A 22,800-nucleotide genomic window follows, 5' to 3' on the forward strand; every position below is an offset into this window, starting at 1 on the left:
GGAGTCTGTATGCTTCTGTTGAAATTATTGTTTACCTAGCAAAAATGACTAAGTACTATCAGCTTTCGCTTCTAGATGGTTATAGGTAAAAGTTTGACTGCATCTGAAGTGCACTGGATTGACCCTTAAAATAGACTTGAGTGGTTAGGGGAAAAAATGGACTCTCCTGCAGTGCATGTCTTGTACATATGCCAGTTGTGAACGTACTGCAAACAATCAGTAAAATAGGATGTTTTGGTGCCCTCTGATGGGTAGTCTATAGCTCTCTACTTTCTCTGGCCGTCTTTCAGAGGTGTTTGCAACAAACAGCTTCTGTGGAAAACTCTGTCAGAAATTGAGGAAAAGTTTGTGTCCCTGTGTCCAATTAATCCCTGTTTGTCATGCTGAGGCCTGATGGTATCAACATAGGGTCCAGAATAACCTTGAGGGGACCGGGTTTGTGAAGAGCTAGTGTTTAATTTGTTCCAGAAGGTGTAAGTAGTTCCCCCAAATTGAAGAGGCAGAGGCGAGAGTCTGTCCTCAAAACTTTTTGTTCTCTGCCTGTCTGTTCTGAATGACCCCTTCCTACTGGAAACAATTAAAAAAGATCTAAAAGTGTGTGTGCCTTGATCTAAGACTTTATAGCACTCATGTATATAGTGTATCATTCTTTAAAGGGAAATTACCAGAGGGCTGCAAGACAATTCTGCCTACTGATTACTAGTGCATTTCTGAAATGGAGTATACTGAAGCCTATCTGTAAAGGTAGACTGATTTAAATCACTGACTTTAATCATGATTTAAGTAATATATTGTAATCTTATGCATTCTTACATTTTAGGTATTTTCCTAAAAAGAGGTTGATTATCATAGGTCGGCAATCATTAAAATATGATTTGGGAAAAAACCCAACTCTTTATGCTAAGTTTGGTACTGTTTGCTAACCAAGAGGCTATACTATATATACACACATTTCAGCAGTTATATAGCTTAAGTTTTTTAATGTTAGACGGTGGTGAATGACATATTTCTTATTTGCTAGATTAATTTTTTTACTCATGAGTTGTCAACCACTTGCACTCGAATGGGAGTTGGAATTCTATAAAAGAAATGCAAAAAACTCATCAGATTAGAATTGTTTTTTAAAATCTACCTTAAATGTGCTGGCTACATTTTAAAAAAAAAGTTTATCAAAATGTTTCGTGTTTTTAAAAGTGATTTTTTTTTAAGCAGAGGAAGTATAATCCATAGTTAATGAATTGAACTAATTGTTTCTGATCACCATGTCCAAGATTCTTAGAACTCGTCCTCTCATATCTCATTTTTATTCATAGATTGGAAGATTTTCTGATTTGTTTCCCAGTAGATTTTTCAACTTTAAGTGAACTAGTCGTGAGATCTTTAAACCATGATTTGAGGACTTCAATAACTCAGACATAGGGTAGGGGTTTGTTACAGGAGTGGGTGGGTGAGATTCTGTGTCCTGCATTGTTCAGGAGGTCAGACTAGATGATAGTAATGGTCGCTTCTGACCTTAAAGTCTGAATCTATGAACTGAGCTAGTTAAATGAACTGAAATTAAGAAGACTCTTTCTATACCTGCGAAAGAGGCTACTGCTGTCAAAAGCTGGTGTAGTACGTCAGCAAACTCTGGCTCAAAGTGTTTGGCCGTGACTTCCACCAGTTCAGGGTTTGACTTTCTTTATAAGTTCAGCAGTTAACATTAAATTAAATGGTAAATTAAACACACAAATTTCAATTCTAATTATTATAGTAACTTTTATAAAGACCTAAACTTATAATTTCAAAATTATAAATTTATTTAAATCAAATCCTACTTAAATAAAAATATCTATTTTTATCCACCCTGCTGTTTCATCTATATTGTCATTTGGATTGTACAGGAAAAAAAATCATACTTTTTAACAGCATTCCTTATTGGATAAAATTTCCAACTTCTTGAGGATGCCAGTGCTCTTGTCTTCCTTCACTGAGGGTATGTCTACACTACGAAATTAGGTCGAATTTATAGAAGTCAATTTTTTTAGAAATCGATTTTATGCTGTCGATTGTATGTGTCCCCACTTAAGACCATTAACTCAGTGGAGTATGTCCACAGTACCGAGGCTAGGGTTGACTGAAGAGCATGTAGATTTAACTGTGACAAGTTATCAGTAGAATTGTTAGCATTCTTTTCAAATGTATGTGTTAGGTCATATGCAAAATACATATAGAAATACAAAGTACCACTTATGTATGCATGGCACTTGCTTTTAAACTTCTATAAACAAGATGTATGTACTATGTAATGGCTATGATTTTCAAAAGTTGTTGGTGATTTTGTGTGTATTAATATGTAATCCTTAGCCAAATTATTGGCTAAGAATAATATTTGAGTAAGCACATGCTTAGTTCCTATTGATGTTAATGGGAGCTAATCATAGACTTGAAGTTAAGCATGTGCTCAAGTGCTGTACTATGCTGAAGCATCTGCACACCTTGTTTCAATTGAGAGCCAGCTGGAGTCTTCAGACCAGTATGGTGAATGTTGCATCTCTTTTAAAAGTGATAGTGCTTCAAGCTCTTTTTTCTGAGCTGGTAACTTTGCTAGATTTCAGTATGATGCAATTTTAAAATAATTTTTATAAGGTTTTGAAAACTGAATTATCTATGTATTTATCACATACCTTTTTGAGTCATGTGGCCTCTGGTGTTTTTTAGTGGAGGCATAATTTATGACTTGATTAAAAGGAAGTCATTGGCCAAACTTAGATACCAAGTTGAGTTTGGATGAAACTGATCTCAAAAGGCAGTCTGGTAGGCGAGGGAGAATTGAGATTAACTTCAGAGAAACATTCTTGTAGATAAACAGCTTTCTGGTCTGCAAGGGATCCATACTTCTGAAGCTGAAAAAGTAAGAGTGCTGTTGTAAACTGGTGGAATAACTTGGCAGAAAGTCCTAGAAGGATTCTTCTGCAAGAGATAGTGATTATAATTAGTAAAATAATGTAATATTAGAGTATACACTTCCTAGACTGTGTACAATGGAAGGGGGAAGATGAGCTGGAGTTAAGTACTTCTTCACTGAAGAGCAGATAGTGCTCCTGCCATTCAAACAACTTAAAATACATACGAACTAAACTGGAAAATACAAGTTACTTGCTTTGGGATTTAAAGTAACTGATTCTAGTTAGCTCAACGTGGTGGTGTTGAGAATTGTGCTTAAGGATGTGACCTTTTAATGTTCAGTCTTCCGTCTACTAAGAATAACGTAGGGAAATGTTCTACATAGTGCAGAAGAGTCAAATCAGGCGATACAAAGACCTCTTGGGGCCCAAAATATGTACTTGTAACTGAGGAAAGGTGTTCATTTATTGTATGACATTTGTGAAACTGTACCAGTTTTTGGATTAAACAAAATGACATTTTTATTGTCCATGAATTCCAAGAACTTGCTAATGTTAAACTGTGACCCAGTTCCTGCTACAAGTTCTTTCCTCTCACATAAAGACCTAGATTTCAGAGAAATGAGGTGCTTGTGATTGGATTACATACACTGGATCCTAAATTTTCTACTGTGTGTCATTGACTTGAAAAGTAGTACTTGGTTGAGGGAGATACAAATTTCCTGCCATCTTGTGTAAATTATATTGTGTTAACTTACTGACAGTTTTATCCTTTATTTCTGGTATTTAATCAATTACGTTTCCAACTGTTTTGTAAGTTTTTTCTTTTAAATTTCAAATTACAGGTTCACGACTAGCTCTGGCAAGACTTCTTTCAGGTGAGTGTCTCGTCTGGACAGATTACATTACTTAATGCATTGACCCAAGAGGCTGTCTCTTCTTGGACTCATTAAGCTTTTGAAGTTTAATATTGGGTTCCATGTTTTCCTTTTATAACTGACTTGAAAACTAAATATTCCAAATTCATTTTTTTTTCCATTTCCGATCTACCTCACCCCTCATGCTTACTCCATTGGTCATCTCTCAGCTATTGACAAGCTGTTGCGATTCCAGAAAATGTACTACCATAGCTGATGAGCACTGATATTGTCTAAAGGACAGAGTTTGTTCTATTTAGAAGTATGCTGATGAATTGAAAAGCTATAGTGGTAATTGATAGGGAGGAAATGTGGCTTTGTAGTAAGTATGGAACTGGTAGCCAGGACTCATTGGTTCTGTTTCCAGCTGTTGCTGACTTGAACTCTGACCTTGATGTTGCCAGATTTGCCCATTACTTTGGGGTGCGCTCATTTATTAGGGTTACTCTTCTGGGGTGGGGGGTGTTTCTGTAATTCTATCAATGTACTGCTTGTGTCACTTGTGTTCTCGTACAGAGCTCTACTTCTCCCTTCTGCAAGTTTCCTCCCAATGGAGCAATCCTGCAGGACCTCGGTTCCCTAGGGCTAGGTTCTTCCAGCCACAGAATCAGACGAATACACACGCACACATTAACAGAGCGTGTCTGAGAGGACCGGGTTAATCAGCACTCCTGAGCTGACTCCTAATATGTCCTTGGACTCAGCAGGCTGGGTCGAGCAGCACTTCCAAGCGGCCACCCTCATATGCCCCAGGTTCAGCACACCCCTATCCCCACTTTCATATTATAATTCTTCTGGTAGTAGGGTGACCAGATGTCCCGATTTTATAGGGATGGTCCCGATTTTTGGGTCTTTTACTTATATAGGCTTCTATTACCCCCCCCAATACCTCCTGTCCCGATTTTTCACCTTTGCTGTCTAGCCACCCTATCTGGTAGTAACCCACTTGATGAGCAAACCCCACCGGATTTTGGGGCACTGCAGGGATCTTTAGCTTAGTTATGAGGAGTGTTGCTGCAGAGAGAACAGGGAAGCCAAAAAACACCTACGAGGGATGGTGGGGGAGAAGCAACCAGCTTAACCATGAAAGTTATTTATTGCCAGTTAATAACAATACATGGGGAGCCAAACAAACACAATAGTAAATAATATTAAATCAAACTTAAATTTGATTATAAAAGTCAGGTTTAGAAAACTCAGCTGTAACTGTTCACACAAGTCCAGGTCAGAAGGCTATACTTAGAGAGAGGGAGAGAGCTGGGTTCTCACCACTTTGTGAATCTTGAATTGATCAGGGTTTCCAGGTGGTGGTGGTAGATAAGGGTTCAGAGTGCTGGAGAGAGTCGGAGCCCCCAGCACGATCAGTCAGGAGAAGATGAAGTCCCAGTGGAACTGATGCAGATTTTGGATCCAGACATCAGAGCACTTACTTTAGCAGGGGTGGGGGCTTTTGTAGGGGAAAAAAAAACAGTGGTTCAAGGGAGAACACTAGATTTGTGGGTAAACTGATGTCTCAAGGGATTATACCAAAGTTGATTTTTTCAGGCTAGATAATAGGAACTACTCATTCCTGGCTATGGGTGATGTTCCTTCAAGGGAGGTCACCATGCAATTAGTCAGCTTCACTATTTTGGATACCAATAAAGGATTTATTACTAGAATTGGTCTTATAACTACTGAGCTGGGTGTGTGCAGGCATGGGTTCATGGTTGGACTAGATGATCTCCTGAGGTCCCTTCCAACCCTAATGATCTATGATTATAACATCTGGAGCAGAGATTCCGCATCATGCACTGCTTCCCTGCTTTTCTGATCCCCTAGTCCAGTGCGGTTCTTGCCTTGGAATCTCTGTTTTCCATTCTGTATGCTAATAGAGATGCCTCCATGTCCCATCTTCGATGCAAATGAAGCTAGGAGTTTCCTTAGTTCTGTCACCCTGGTCTGGAGGGTTTTAAGTGTCTCTTCTGCTGCCTTTTCATTGTTTTTTGTAAGTTTTTCTTCTGATCGGCTTTGATTCAAGCAGAGGCTGGGGCAGAGGGACGTCTTTTGTGAATCAGACAGGCTGGGTATTGTACTTTGGTTCCCCTAAGACCCAAGAGCCGATTGGGCAATATATTTAGCCTATGTTACCTTTCTTTTCTTCAGTTTACCCGCTTGTAAAAGATATTCTACTTAATAAGGGTTGTTGAGGCTTAATGTTTAAAGAGTATTGTCTTTATACAGTCCCTTTATTCAGTGTTCTGAAGGCATCTTATGTATATGTGATTTTTGTGCTTCATGTTTTTCAAATCTGTTTCCACATCCTCAAAATTAAGGGAAAACCAAACACTCATGAACCTTCTGTGTTGTTATAAATTCAAACTAAAAATGTCTGTTAAAACTGTTTCCATGCTATTTTTGTCTTTTTGAGGCCAAATGTAATCAGAAATCCATCCAAAACAATTTAAGCTACTTCCTACATTTCATGTTATAGCACAATGATTATGTGTTTGACCCTGATAAGAAAAAGGATCCTGCAAGAACAATAATCATGCTTGTGAGGTCACACAACATTTTGGCACATGCCCTAGCCCTAGCCCTAGCCAAAAGATGTCTGTCAGATTAAGTTTTTTTTTTTTTTTTTTAACAACTAAATCTTCCCAAAGCAAACTAAAACAGCAAGCCCTACATACAAAAATCTCTCCTATATTCATCCTGACACTGTTTTTATCTCCTTCCAAAGAAGTCTGCAAGCTCTCTTCCTGGGTTTAATGACCTATCAGCACTGCTAAAGGAATGCTTAGCCCAGGGGTGGGCAAACTTCTTGGTCTGAGGGCCACATCGGGGTTGTGAAATGGTATGACGGGCTGGGTAGGGAAGGCTGTGCCCCCCAAACAGCCTGGCCTCAGCCCCACTCAGAACTCCTGACCTGTCTAACCCCTCCTTGTCCCCTGACTGTCCTCTTGCCCCTAACCATGCCCCTGGGACTCCCCCCCCATCCACCACTCCCCCCCTCCCCTCCCAGTCCCTTTCGGAATGTGGCCCTGCAACTGTAGGCGGAGAACTCGGAAGAGAAACGGCGGTTTCCCCTTCAAAGCGCTATTTCTTTCTGGCCAATTGCGCAGCCTCCAATACTCCTCCTGAGTCCTCCGCCTGCCCCCCGTGAGCTGAGGCTGCGGGGGAGGGGGGACAGCAGGGTAGGGGCTGGGGCTGCCCGGGAGCTCGGGCTGAGCAGGATGGCCCTGCAGGCTGGAGTTTGCCCACCTCTGGCTTAGCCCCAAAGTAGAGGAAACAGTAGACTCCTTCAGCTAAAAGTCCAATCTGGTCCACTTTGGCTGGAGGTTTGTGGAAGATGAGGTTTTTAAACGTGTAAAATATTGGGTTAGAGTTGGTATATAGAAATGCCACTTGTGTGAAGGGGGAGATCCACAAGACAGACAGCCTGGGTATTTCTGTGCTGTCTATACTGGTGTTTGTACATCACAAATGCATTCTCCATATTTCTTAGTTAACAAAGGGACTTGAAGAAATTCCTTGATACTGTGCACTTGCTTCTTGAGATAAAGCACTTTTTCTACATATAGACTTTGTTTGTAATCTCCAACAAGATATAAAATGCAAAATAAATACATTTTTTCTACTTGAATGGTGGAAAGTATTACTTCTAAAAACCAGCAAACGTCTTTAACCAGTTTTACATTTTACTGAGCACTCTATCTTGATCTGTAAAGGAGGGAGAATTGAGAGGAATAGGGGGAAGTAGTACAGAAGAGATTTTTCTAATATTACCATAATTATCCAAGATACAGTATCAATAATATGCATATTTGGTATTTCAGTCTTGCTATATTTGGTTTCCCCAGGGTAAGCACAGTTTTGTTTGTTTTCTGAAGACAAGTAAAATATCTAGTGTCCCTCCTCCCACTGTTCTTAGTAATCATTATCGGGTTGCATGCAAATATGTAAGGGATGAGAGGGATCAGTTGTTTGAGAAATCACATAAACATAACTGGTTTTAAAAGTGTGCAGTGATTAAATATGTGCACCTAGAGCAATTCAAATGTTGTGACAGCTGCTACCATGTCTTCAGAAGAACCTCTGTGTGATGTAGGATATGTAGGCATAATCTCCTAGTATGACCTAATGTAGTTGAATCAATGTGTTCCATACATGCTAGGCATAATTACCTTTTACAGAAGCTCTGGGTGGTCAAAAGATGTTGCACTTCTCTTTGCTAATGCTAATTATTCTTCAGAGGTGCAAGGGAGTCTTATTATATTACATTTCTGGTGAATTGTTGCCCTGGCCTTTGCAGCGAGGGACTAGGATTCCCTGAAGCATTATTTAGTTTTGTGCTGTTATGACCTAGAAATAGGCTGTCAGTCAGATAGGATTCTTGATTTGAATTAGTACTTACACCTTGCATGTATGCCTTGCTTTTAAATTCTAACTTTGGAGCAAGTGTTCAGTTTCCCATTGGTTCAGTATCTTCTTAGAAAATATTCAGTCTGTGCAACCAATTCATTCTGTCTGAGTCTTGGTTTGGTATTGAACATGGTATATAGCACTGTACATTGGAAAGCGTGTGTGTAAAAATGGAGAGAAAGTCAACCTAAGTGCAGAAACGTAAGCTGCAGTGCTAACAAATTCTCTTGTAATTTTTTGGGTTATTTTCTTTAATTCAATAAACATTTTTACCAATAAGTTATGAGACAGTCCTTCAAATTACATAATACTATAGACAGAGTACATATTGATGCCTGCAGCTAAGATTGTCCAAAAGTTTTAATTCTAGAGGATTGTAGATGTTCGTAAGTCTTTCCCCCCCCCCCCTCCCCTCTTTGGGTTCAGAAATGTCACATTTGATTTCAGCACCAAAGCAAACTTTCTATAGAAAAATAGAGTTAAGATGTTTGAGACTGCCTCCTGGAAGGAAATGCCCTTTTCCCATTTTAAAAACTATATATACAGTATTTAGTACCCTTATTTTGAACACTTGCTCTGTCATTTCTGTGGTATTTACTAGAAACTTGGAATTTGGTATGGCTTTAACTGCTAGGTCACAGATATATCTCTTAGTGCTTTAGTGGAGATTGGTTGTGGTTTGTCACTATTGTAAGGATTTAAGAAGTCCACTTCTTAGACCATACTCTGATTGTATTTTTATCAGTTATTGTTTCCACCCTGCACAGAAGTGTGAATGTAAAGAAACTTTTTATGGAGTCTTGCCTTCTTTCATATGGTGAAGGCACATAGGTAAAGGAGTTAAGACACGCTATGGAGGATGGAGCTCTGTCAGTGCAGGGATGGATTATGTATAGTAATGTTTTAAGTATGGGCACACTTCAGAAAGTGAAGATACAGATATTTCAAAGCTTTCATTTGGACAGTATTGTCCAAACTGCATAGTGAATCAGGCAGTTCTGTGTGTTTAATGATAAGATCACTTTTTTTTTTTAACTTCAAAATGTAGGAAAACAAGGGTTCAGAGTTAAGACTGACAGGAACCTAATTTTTGGCATTTCCAGAGAATGCTTCACTTTTTAGTCTGTGTTCCTTTAATATAATTTCTTTGTATGGAATCGAATCATATTACAATTCCTGCTTTTCCGTTTGAAGCATTTTGTTATGTGGCTTTGGTAGTGTGCTTGGCATTTGGAGAAAATATTCATTGATACATTCCGTTGATTATTCTAAACTTACTTTGTTTTTAAAAATTCTCTACTTAGACTTCTAAAATGTAGACTCATGTGTGATTAAAAATAGTCTAATGTGGGAGGTATTGACACTGGGAAGATAGAGATGGCATGTAGTTTGCAATCACTTACCTTTCTTGCTTGAATATGTAAAATAGAGCTCAAATGAATAATCAAGGCAACATTATATAAACCTAATTATTTAGTGCATTTACGATCCATATGAGGCTGTAATTCCATTGAGTATTTCTGTTGACCTCATAAACTGCTTGAGCATTGCTTAAGTAGTTTAATGCCACTAATGACAATATCCTTTTATCTTGGCCTTTGAGTGTATAATTATTTGTGCATAAAATAGTAACGCTTTGGTTGTTTGCTGTTAGTATTGTCATTTTGCTCCTTCTACTCCTGTCATTGCATCCCTTTTTGGCTCTACAACCGCTCCCATGCGGTGTCCTATAACCCTCATTCTGTTGTTTCTGCAAGTCAGACAGAGATTTCTCTTGTTACACAGTGCGGCAGAATATCTTAATTTACATCCCGCACGTGTGGTTTGCATTTAAACGAAAGTACTCAAGAATGAAATAAATATATATAAAAACTGATGTGATAAAGTACAAATTAAATTCTGCCAGAGCTGCAGATTAAGAGTGATAGAAACTTGTGGCTGGCCAGAATGTAAAGGATTTTTTTTTAAATTTAATTTCTGCAGCATTTCCACTCACAAAATTACCATTGTATCTAATGCAATGCCACATTTGCAATGGCAACAAGATATTTCTGGCATCAGCACTAAAATGATGAAATAAATATCAGTAACTTAGAGAAGTGTGGACATAGTACCATAAACTTATGAATAGGAATATTTGGAAGTTTGTCCTACTGCTTACATTAACTGGATTTTTCAAATGTGGCCATTGTGATTTTTAAACCAGAAGGTTTTTGAGATTATCTAAGCTTCACCTTTCCTCCCAGCTCCTCCTTTTTTGAGACCAGTTGGTACTTACTATAGTTATATTCTGAAAAACTTAGTTTTCATTCTCATTTTTCTCACTATTTGCCTTATTTCTTACGGTGTTGGAAGTGGTTCATGCATTGTTTTTGGATTGTTGGGTATGTTCACGCTAAATAAAATTCTGTAAATGGGTCAGAAGTGTCTTGCCTGTTTGTACCATATGTTGTTGTCAGTTGTAGTCTAGCAGGTCTGTCTGAATTCTTAGCTATTTTGTGACCTGAGTGTTCATTCTGCGTAGGTGGTGTGTTAAGAAGAGGATATGCCTATTTTTATTTTCTAGCTCTAATGTGAACATTCCTGTGCTCTGTAAGGTAAAGTAATACTTATAAAGAAACCATTAAACTTTGGTATGCTGTAGGATTTATCCACAAGTATCTAAAGTAAGTCTGCCTTGATTTGTGTTTAGTTTGGAAGTATACATTTCAGTAAGAAAGCAACAAAAACATATTAAACCTTATTTAATTTAAAAACAAACTTCATTAAGATGGAGCTCAGGTTGAGAATGCATGTTGATAATTGAAGGTTCAAAAAAATAAGGATTTTATATCTTAAATTACAGTCACATAAAATGTCCTTGTAAATCTACACCTTTCAGAGTTAAGATAAGGTGTTTTTGTTTGGTTTTTGGGTTTTTTGTGCCTGAAATTGTGAAAGTATGGAAATGCAGCTGTTCTCCAACCTAGATAAACTGGGAGAATTCTAGTTCACTAATAGGAAAAGAGATATGTTAAGTTATGTATAACATAGGAGATTGAGAGGCATATAGTCGCCTTCTTTGAGAGATTTGAATTGCAGTGACAGATGGACTTCTGGTGATATGAAGGTGAGTCCACTGAGGTTAATGACATCTTGCAGTCAGATGAACAGCTCTAAACTCAGCTTTAGACTGAGTCATTTGTATTGATAGATCTCTTTGCAAAATATTTCAAGGAAAATTGAAAGAGCAGCAGAATTCTTATGTTGTGGTATTTGATAGAAGGGAATGATTAGAGCTTTGAAAGTTTTTATTTCTATAATAGTTATTTTTAAGGGCAGCAAAACCATGATGTGAAATAGTGTAAATATGCTCATGTAGTTAGTTTCATTTAAAGGCTGTACTTCTGTAGAAATTTCACAAAGGGTATCCTAGTAAATTATGAAGACAAACGTGGATATGAAAGCTAGTTCACAGTGTGTCCACGTGTTCAGAACTGCAAATTAGATAGGAAATTGTAAATGCATTGATCTTGTTGTACATACAGCTTGGTAATAGTAGTTTGGAATGTGTAGTGTCTCGGTAGGTATAACTAGCTTAAAAAAAAAATTACCATAATAAGCTCTTTATTAATCACTGGTTCTAAAAACCAAATAAGTATTCTAAAAAGTGGTAATTCAAAAAATGAGCAAACTTTAGGATAATGTGCATTCTTAGATAGCTAGAAGGGCTCTCTTAATCTGTAACTGGTATTGGAAACATTCTGATAGATTTAAGATCTGTGGACTTGAAATTTTTTTTTAACTCTGTTTTTCAAAGCACCAACTATTTGGGAATACCTGTAAGGAGTGGAAATAAGGATGCACTCTGTGATCTCACTTGGGTGTGTGTGGGGGAATAATATCACTTAATTTCAGATGATGCTTTTGTTCTGATGTTATCAGCATATTTTCATAAATTGATGTACAGAAGGTTGGGGAATTGCTCTAATCAGTTTGCATGTCCTTCCTAGAATGAAGAAAAATACTGATCTCTGAGAATACTGAAATTAAAAATATAGGGTTAGAACTTCAGTTGGATTAAATTAGAGAGTTAAGTTGATTTTCATTGGGTCTACCTATGCCTGCATGGACCATCTGAGGATCTGGCCTGTAAATTTTACATGTGACTTTAAAATGTTGACAGCTTCAGTATAAGGCTCTTGCTATAAAGCTGTCTGATAAAGTGTTTCCTCAAGTAGTAGTCTGGGCAAAGAAAGTCCTATTAATCTTCCCCTTTAAAACAGGGAGACCGTATGAATTAGAGATCTTATTGAAGGGCCAAGTTGCTTAAATATTGTCTGTAGTGTGCATAGTGGTGGACAATTAGTTTCTGACGTAGCCTTATTCAGAATAGAATATATCTCTTTAGGGGGAAAAACCTTCCTTTTTGTTTCCATAGAGCTCCGCTGTACCCCAGGGCAGTTTGCATGTCGCAGTGGTACCATCCAGTGCATCCCTTTGAACTGGCAGTGTGATGGATGGCCCACCTGTGAGGATGAGAGTGATGAAGTTGACTGTCCAGGTAAGTAGAACTAAAAAAATTCTGTTGTTTGTATGGCTACTTTGTGTGGCAGTGTTATGCTTCAGGTTTGGTTTTTATAAAATGACAGTTAGCAGTTCCAGGTTCAAACAGACGTCACTGTGGGAGGACACTAATACATTTGGTAGAGGATGTTTCTTATGATAAACCTTGACTAGGCTTCGCTTTTCAGCTTATACAGTAACATCACAAGCAATTTTTCATTGATTAGGTTACACTTCCATTCTTGCAACCTATATGTAGGTATTCTAAATGTGAAATGAGTTGCTAGACTGTGTTAATTCTTCAGGGACAGGAAAAACTACCTTTTACAATGGAATCAAACAGATACCCTTATCGGCAGTTGAATTCTAAACTTGTCTCTTGCCCTTAAAAATGTACCACAAAGAAATTGGATTGAGGCACAGTGTTGGACAGTGTGGGGGAAGTTGCCCTGTTGCTGCCTATGCTGTGCTGTTCAATTACATAAACAGAACACGTCAGTCCAGGAAGCAATCAAACTGTTATTTTTTGCCCTCAAACTTGCATAGGGTCATTTTTCAAGAGCTGATCACCCATCAGCTCCATTATTCTAAGTGGGAACAGCTGTGCATTGGTCTCTGAATATTTGGCCTCGGTTGTGACTAAACACTCTTGGAAATCTGGCCAGTACAATTTAAGATAATTTTAAAACAGCAGGAAATGCCCCAGGCTTTCTTTTGGGATAGCAAGTAGAAATCTGGAAATGACAACTAGAATTAAATTGCAGCATGGGTTAGATTTTTAAGTCGGGGTCTTTAGAGAGACACAAACTACACTGAAGTATTGCAGTTTTTAAGTTCATTCTCTGTTTGAACTAATAAATCAGAACTGTTGAGCATTTAGTGAACTCCTTTGGGCTGCCAAGCTGCATTCTGAATTCTGGGCCTGAGAGTTATTTTTACAGTATTTCCAATACCTGCAATAGAGTAAGTATTTTATAGGAACAGTCTCTGCCAAACTTTGCTCATTTCTTACATCCTTTACATATCTGTATAGAGCACACTTTGTGTGGATTTAATGAGCCTGACCTCCATAAATCCAGAGCTTGTGCCTTAGCTAGCCTCTATGCAGCTATCTTGCATATTGTGTTCAGGGTTTTAGTTGAACAAAATTCATGCTATGCATATGGCTAAATGGGGAAATCAGTCTCGTTAGGGTTAACATTTTGTCATATGTAGCAGATTTGCTGTGTGAAATAGTTCTTACTGGAAAGCATTTCAACTTTCAATTGAAGGAAGGATTTATGAAAATGTGGGGTAAATATCTCCTATTCACCGTAAACTTAAGATGGTTACTCATGCTATCATAATTGCTCTTTAATATGGAAAGAAGCTTTACAGATACGGAAATGGGAGGACTGTTGGACCGCCTTAGCAGTCCAGAGTCTGGAAATTACTGTATAAATTGCATAACCAATAAAGGTTAATGGAAGGTAATTAGATTCTTGTTGTCTCGGTGTGAATGCACACTGATGACTTGTTAGTATGGGATATTTCCCTTTCCAAAGGTCAATGAAAGGCCATTAAAGCTATATCAATGGTTCTCAAACTTTTGTCCTGGTGACCCCTTTGACATAGCCTCGAAGTGCAACTCTTCCCCCCCATCCCTTATAAATTAAAAACATGTTTTTATATATTTAACACCGCTATAAATGCTGGAGTCAAAGCAGGGTTTGGGGTGGAGCGGATAGCTCATAACCCCCCATTTAATAACCTTGTGACCCCTAGTTTGAGAACCCCTGAGCTATATCACATTGCCTGCCTATTTCTTTTAGGGCTTGGTTTTATTCATGTTAGCAACAAAACTCCCATTCACCCCAAGAGGAGTTGAATCGTGCCTGAAATGGAACTTTCCCAATAAATCCAGTATGTTCTGAGTTTAGCTGTTGTCTCACAAGCAGCAAGTTCCTTTTGCTAGCAGCAGTTCCAATCTTTTTTTTTTCTTCAAAACCCATTTTGTCAATAAATGGTTAATAGCCATTAACCAGTCAGGATAAGTATACAGGATGCATATTTTTGTTACTGAGCTGTAATATTTGTCTTTCAAAAGCCAATGTTAAATTGAATAGCCTTTTTGTCTATAACATCCCATTTTCCCTCTATCTTCCTTCCCTAAAATACAGATTTATTTTTAAGATAGAATTCTTTTCAATTCCAAACTTTAGTTTTAAGCTCTGGTATGTAGAAATACTTACTTTTTCTTCCATACTCTTGCATAAATATTAGTGGAATCTTTGCATCTCTGTTTGTCCTTGATCCATGGCTCTAGCAGGATAAAGCCCTTTGACTGCTGATTCTGTCTGCATACTAGAAATTATTGGGTGGATTTACGCAGCACGTGCTTGCAACTCCTTACTGCTTTAGCCTTGGAGTCACATTAAATAATTCTTTTCTGATCCTTATCGGGAGTAATAGATTTGAAAATAATTCATGCTGAAACAGTATTTGCTGTAAAATTTATAGTAAATAAGGTCATATCTATTAAGGCCTTTACCACTTTAGTGAGTTTCAAGTAGTAATTTCTTGGTTGTTAATACTAGTTTCTGCTTCTAGCTACTGGCAGTTTAAACTTTGATGTAAATGATAAGAATCTAAGAATGCCAATATATATTCAGAGATAGCAGTAGTTGTGCTTTTCCACCTTCACCCTCTGTAATTGTACAAATAAGAGCTGAGAACTTTGATATTTTTCTTACTCTTTGGATTCCCCAATTTCTTTTTTGCCACTAAAAGAGCTCAACTTTGTAGATCAACTTTTTGTTCAGTAATGAGAATAGTGGGAGTGAGCAGATAAGCAGCCAGAATTGTGCAGAACGTCTTCAGTTCATTCTGCTTATACTTTATGTAACGTAATAAAATAAAATCTGTTAGTGGACAGGGAATGGATGTCCGACATTTTCCAAAGCTTCTCAACAGCAGTTGCTTCAAGCAACTGTAGTTGACAATCATCTCCATCTCTTTCTGTTTTCTATAGCACCTATCACTGGAGTAAGCAGTGCAGAGTTAACAGTTTGTGTGCTCTGACTGTTAACATTTAAACTCTTGTGATCAGACACTGTATCACAACCCTTCTGTATAACTTCATCTTCACCCTGAACTAATTACCCTATAATAAGGCTTTTTCCAAGGGCCCTTGGTCAGGAGACCTCAATGTTTCAAGATGCTCTCCAACAGAACTTTGCAGACCCAGGAATGGAACCATAATCCAACTGGTAACAAGGTATCTATGCTGAACCCAGTAATCTAGGAGCAACATCTTTGAGAGGAAACTGTGTTGATCTCATCCAACATCCACTCAATTTCTTTTCATAACATGACCTTTTGTGAGTCTATAGGAAGAACATATGTGGTCCTGCACTCCTTCCCACCCACCCCTCTTCACAGAAAAACTCCTAGATACAGTCAGCCAAAGATATGGCCAGCATTAAATCTTTATAAACATAATCATTTAGCAGTAGTCTTATAGCTGTGAACTCAAGCCTTTTGAAATTTATTCTTCTGACTTGGTTCTCATGAAAGCTTAAAATACACATGCACCATATGTGACCTGAATTAGTTGTCCCATGATGTTAAGTAATGTTACCCAATAGGAATTTATTTGCGTAATGTCTGGGCTAAACTTATTTAATGTCTTCTGCACAATGAAAGTAGAAAACAGGTAAAAAACCACTTACAACTGGAAGTATTTAAAAAAAAAAAAATTGGTGGTTTAATTTTAGGCCCAAAAGGCAGTTAATCTTGAGATGATGTAGTTCCCCTCCCACCTCCACAATAAATGAGAATTGGAAACTTTATTATCCAGTAGGTTGTTCTGTGCAGTTAAAACTGTCTTGTTGGACAAAACAGCTGGAGAGTGTGAGCATGTGTATGCTTTAAAAACAATAACCAAAAAAACCCCAATAGCTACTGCATTTCCCCGCAGATGAGCACATTAGCAGCTCATGTACAGAAACCAGCAACCTTTTATGGAAGTCGCATACAGAAATCTACATTAAAAGAATGTAGAAATCACAAAATCTAGCACTCAAATTAGGAAATGCCAGAATGTAGGTTGCCTTTTGTGTATGCATTGAGATGGTTAATTACATGATTACTATTTTTTTCCACAGGAAGTCGGTCTCATTGAGCACATCGGAGGGAGGGTGTTTGCTGAATGAGCAGCTATTAAATAGCTTCATCCTCCATTGTGCTGTCCGAGGACTCCTTTATTGCACACTGTTCAAATCCTGCTCTGAACATAATTAGTAATTTCCTTGAGGAACTGTTCTGTAGCACTTATCATTATAATATTGGAGTTACCTATCAGCAGTTTAGCCGTACTTGCTTATTTACATCATTTTATCTTGTGATATAGATTCTCTCCTGGTTAGTTGCTCGTGCAGTGATTTTTAGGCCTTTGGCCCTCAGTTAATTCATCAAGGCTATTGTCTTACAGACTTGAGGCCTGTAGGCTTTTGCTCTATCGCTTTAATTCATACCTATAGGCCAGGGATCGGCAACCTTTCAGAAGCGGTGTGCTGAATCTTAATTTATTTACTTTAATTTAAGGTTTTGCGTGCCAATAATACATTTTAACGTTTTAGAGGGTCTTTCTGTAAGTCTATGATATGTAACTAAACTGTTGTATGTAAATAAATAAGGTTTTTAAAATGTTTAAGAAGCTTCATTTAAAATTAAATTAAAATGCAGAGCCCCCCCGGACCAGTGGCCAGGACCCAGGCAGTGTGAGTGCCACTGAAAATCAGCTTGCATGCCGCCTTCGGCACGCATGCCATAGGTTGCCTACCCCTGCTATAGGCTATTGTCCAGTGTTTCTCAAACTGGGGTCACCGCTTGTGTAGGGAAAGCTTCTGGTGGGCCAGGTCGGATTTTGTACCTGCCCTGTCTGCAGGTCCAGCTGATCGCGGCTCCCACTGCCGCAGTTTGCCACGGCAGGCCAATGGGGGCTGCTGAAAGCGGCTACCAGTAAGTCCCTCGATAAGTGGAAAAGTGTTAGCCTGTTGTCTGGAGATTTCCTTGATAACCATCTTAGTTTTGTCAAATACGTTTTTCAAAAGCTTTTTCAAAACTATGGAACAGAGAGCTCTCGAATAACCACACTCTTGTGACTGACAAACTGAGCAGCAGGAGCGTGGACTGTTCTATGCAAAGAAGAATAGATAAAATCTGGGAATGACACATCTGCTGGAACAGCTAAAACGGCTGCATGTCAAGCTCTGTGCTGCATTTATTGAAACTCTGCCACAAATATTTAGCTTTATTAGCAAGACTCATGTAACAGTTTGGCTCTTTTCCATGGTAGGTGTTTCACATTGGCATCGTCTGTATAGTTTGTCTGTGTCTTCTTACAGGCAACTACAGTACAAATGAAATATACAATTACTATTGTCTTTTTTTTTTTTTTATTCTTTTGTCTGTCTTGAATTCAAACCTGGAGAGACATTCATGAAAGAGTTTACCTTTGGCTAAATGAAAAACTGCCTTGCATGTGTGTTTCTTTTCTCTTTAGGCTTGACAGGGGACCAACGATCTTATCATGAGAAAGAAAACGTGGATTCCAGGCACAATCGAGGAAGAGGAGGAGACACAACCCGCTTTCACACTATCAATGTGGCACAGCCTGTCCGGTTTAGCAGTAAGTTGCAGACTGGGGAACGTGGTTCAAATTCCTAGAAGTCAGTTCAAAAAATTAGGCCATTTCCTCTCAAGGCAAAGACTTTATACTTCAGGATGCAGGATTTTTTAAAAATATTAAGAGTGGTTCCAGAGCTAGTAGACAGTAAAATGTCCAAGGACTCTAACTTTTTTTCAAGTTGTCATTAAATTGCATGCTTTTCTTGAACTAAAGTGCCCTGAAGAACATACATGCCAAAGATCTAAATATTTGTATGCTAGCATTTTGATAAGGTTATTTGTAACACTGGTATATATAACATGGTAATTATGAATTGTTTCTTAAAACAATTCTAATGACATGGTAGATTGAGAATGGAACCCTAAAATACATCTGTTGTACTTGTGTTTTATTGTTGCTAATATATTAATATAGAATAATACTTTATAAAAGTGGTTTTGTGAAAAAAGTTGCAGTTTTCTGTTATAAATTATGGGCTTCAATTTTTCTAGGCTACTTTGTCTTCAGTTGGAAGTATGGGTCTTCAGCGGGTGTGAAAATCTGGTCGTCTTTTTGTCTTGAGAGACTAGTTTCAGCACAGAAGCATTCTTTTTAAACCAGTGCCCCAGTGTTACAAATATTTATGCACGTGCTTTAAGTAAAGCACACTAGTAGTTCAATTGCCTCATTCAGGGTAAGGTCAGGGTCTCACATTTATAGTGGAGACTAAAACCGTACTACTTTGAGTATTGCTCTAGAAAAATGGTGGGGTAAAAATTAGACCTAAGTCATTCACGTTTGATACTTTAAATTTTCAACAGTGAGTTCCTAGGGAAGTAATTTAATTTTTAAGAAAACTCTGAACTATAATAGTAGTTTGTCTGATAGTATGAGTGTTAGCCTTTAAGAAAAAATGTTCTTGAGAAATAAAGCACTTTGGAAATTTTCCACCTCTCATTCCTCTAAAGGAGAGAAAAAACAATTTAATGATCACTTTAACCTGTCTTTTCTCAGCTGTCGTGACTATATGCCAACCTTGGCACAGGTGCTCTTTACTTAACCTTGATGATGATGATGATGATAACTAGGCTGATGTACTTGCCAGTTAGAAAACGACCCAGTCTTATACTGTATTTACCATTTACCAAAACTTTTTGCATGGCTGTTTTAGCCTAGGTCTTTAATCCCTAGCATTCTTATTGTGACAGAGACTAAACTAAAAGCCGATACGTAGAATCGGAAAATTCAAAGAAGTAAGTCTTTAAGAATTTCTTTTATTGGAAGCAAGATGCAGAAAAATGTTGCTTCACCGTTTAATATGCTATTTAAAATAAAATCCCTTTTGACTAGAGTAGAGAACTCTCCTACCCTATGCTGAAATGACTAGTGTTGAACTTCTTAAATGCTGCTTTTTGGGTGGGGTTAATGCAATTTCTGGATAATAGTTAAGTAGAGTTGAAGATCTAGATTCCAGCAGGAGAACTAGTCCGTAACGTGTGTGGTGGTGACTTTACACAGAATGCATGTTCTGTAGAATGAGGAATTTCATTGATAAGTGGGTAAGGGGACGGGTGTTGAAAGCAGTAGTGAAATTTTTCAACCATTCTTTCATGGTTCTGATCGGTCTTTATTTTTTATAGTATTGTTATAAACAGAAGCTGTGTCACAGAGGCAGACAGCTAACACAAGCCAATATTGAAATAAACATTTCACTAAGATTAAAGAAAATCGAACAGATTTTTAAAATATATTTTATAAAAGTTGTTATGGACTTAACTAGTTTGGGTAAATTATTGATTTTTGAAATTACTTAATTCTTTTATAACTAATTGGTGTGGAAGTAGTTCTGGTGTCTATAACTTAATATGCCATGTAATCCAGTGTGTTGGCAGACCATTCTATCTGTTCTTACACCACACAAACCGCTGTGGTAGCATGTTGTCTCTGAAATGTAACAGCAAATAATCATCAAGGAAACCTTATTTTATAGAAAAGCTGTAGTTGAAGTAGTAAGTGGTAAATATGTTAACCCACTGAATAAAACTTTCCTCTCTTCCTTGAAAGCAAGCTGTTAATCATGCACTTCTTAAAAATAAATCAGGCAGAAGAGGTGTACTAAGATTTGAATATTTAAACATGATTTATCAGGTCATGGATTCAGTTACGCTATACTACCTATGTGTCTGTCTCAGTGAACTCCGCATAAATGTGACTCCTCAAATGCTGGTTACTTCATTTTTGTACTTGGGTCAATAATATGGTATTGCATGCAACTTGTATTTATTTTTTCATTCAAAGCATTTGAATGATTACAGATGTCAGATTTTTATTTGTTTAAGACATTAAGTAATTCCAGAGACGTGGGTTGGAAGATCACTAAAGGACTTCAGAGCTGTAAAAACTTTGATTCTCTAGCATGTGAAAAATGAATATTCCACTTTGTTGAATTTTAACAAATTTAGAAAGGACTTGGGTATGGTAAATAGTTGCATTATTTCACTGCTTTGATAGATATCACTGTAATTCCAAAGAATTTTTTGGGGGTCCTTTTGGTTATTATGCACAGAGACGAGATAAATGCTCCAGCAAGAGTTAAATAACTTTTGGGGTTACTGTGCCATGGCAAGTGTTGCAGAATTCCTGTTGCCTTGCTTCCAGTCCATACCAAATGCAACAGCTAAAATAATCTTTCTTCCTGTTCACTCTGATTGTGCTCTCTATCTAAGTCCGCCACTGGATGCTCATCCACTCCAGTAGTGCGAGTTGTGAATGTCCATTTCTTCCACAAACATTTCCATGCTTTCTTCTGCACTTCACCTTACTTATAAATTGCCCTCCTTGAAATAATCCAGAATACCTTCTTCATATCCTTCTTAAAGACCCACTTCTGCTGTGACGTCTACAAGAAATGTAACTGGTTACTAGTGGCTGTGTTTTTAGTGACAATACAAGAACATGGATACTATTTGCTTAACATTTTTATTGTAAAAGAAGGAAAAACCTTTGGAAGAATCAGGTTGTGGATGTTGCTGACTTGTGTAACTGCATGATCATATCATTGTTTTCCTCCTGCTCCCCACTTTTTTTCTTCCTACTGTTTATTACACTTCTTGCTGCTTGTTTCAAATTAAACTAAGATCTTCAGGGCAGTTATGGGGAGTGTGATCAGGTCTTTATTTATGTTTGGTGTTCTGCATGGTAGAGCCACTAACCTGATCAGGGCCTTTGAGGGCTACGACAGTTCAAGTGAGAAGTGGTGAAAAGTAAATCATGTTTAAATGAAATGCCAGAAAGACAAGTTTTTGTCAAGAAACTTTTTCATCAGGAAATGTCACCATACTCTTCAATGCATGTCATCTCATAGTTGTGGGGTGGATTTTAGACTGTGTGTGTGTGTGTGTGTGTGTGTGTGTGTGTGTGTGTGTGTGTAGTGTTCTGTAAATGTTTATATACTGGCCTATTTAACTATTAGGTATATGTTGTCTCAAGTTAAGATCCTAATTTTGGGGGATGGTTTTCCCTTCTATTCTCCATGTTTCCTAGGAAAGTGCCCAACAGGATGGCATCACTATGAGGGCACAGCCAGTTGTTACAGGGTGTATTTAAATGGGGAGAACTACTGGGATGCTGTGCAGACATGTCAGAGGGTGAATGGATCACTGGCCACTTTTACCACAGATCAGGAGCTGAGGTTCATCCTGGCACAAGAGTGGGACCTCGAAGAGAGAGCCTTTGGAAGGAAGGACCAACGTAGGTGAGTCAAAAGGAAAAATAACTATTTCATATTGGATTAAAGTGATTTTTATGTGAATTAACAAATAACTGCTAATGTTGTGCAAACTGAATAGTTCACTTTGCTTAGAATTTTAATAAAAATTGATTTAAATTAAGTAACTTAGTAGCTTAGCAGTCAGAATGCTAACAGCTAATTGTCATCAGGTTTATATTTTAACCAGCATTAATGAATAACCCGCAAACTTCATATGATTGCTTGCAGTCAAATTAAATAACTTTTTTCAGTCTGAATGTCTTTGCATCACTGAACAGAAAACAACTGTAGCAAGAATGAATTATTTTGGTGCGGTGTGCATTATGCTGAAGTTTTCCGTGGAGTACTGGGAGAGTTCTAGTTTTCTCTAAACATTTAAACTGAACGTTCAAGTTTACTGGCAATAAAAGACCAGTAACACTGACACCGTTGCTAGCGTGAGATAGGAATGAAAGGGCCATTCTGAGAAAAGTCTCTGAACATCTTCTCTAGTTTAGTTTGAGGCGAGGATGTTCTCAGCTGTTCTGTTTGAGAGAGGACTACTCCCCCCAAAATATAATTACTTAAAAAATAGAATTACCATTATTTTTATCCATGATCTTTCATCAGTTCATTGCTGTGTTGTCCTGT

General features: G+C 37.8%; 1 protein-coding gene across 4 annotated transcripts in view; it reads left to right on the forward strand.

The window, feature by feature from the left end:
* DGCR2 (DiGeorge syndrome critical region gene 2) overlaps positions 1–22,800 on the forward strand; it is a 63,292-nt gene that overhangs the window by 12,607 nt on the left and 27,885 nt on the right. For 3 of the 4 annotated variants that reach the window (XM_030582357.1, XM_030582359.1, XM_030582360.1), the window contains exons 2-5: positions 3,731–3,763; positions 12,627–12,749; positions 18,297–18,422; positions 21,945–22,155. In XM_030582357.1, coding sequence (XP_030438217.1) covers positions 3,731–3,763; positions 12,627–12,749; positions 18,297–18,422; positions 21,945–22,155 — 493 coding nt within the window. The remainder of the gene's footprint in view (positions 1–3,730; positions 3,764–12,626; positions 12,750–18,296; positions 18,423–21,944; positions 22,156–22,800) is intronic. The other variant, XM_030582358.1, reaches the window with a different exon arrangement.

This window comes from Gopherus evgoodei, chromosome 13 (genome assembly GCF_007399415.2).
Source record: "Gopherus evgoodei ecotype Sinaloan lineage chromosome 13, rGopEvg1_v1.p, whole genome shotgun sequence".
Classification (NCBI taxonomy): domain Eukaryota; kingdom Metazoa; phylum Chordata; order Testudines; family Testudinidae; genus Gopherus; species Gopherus evgoodei.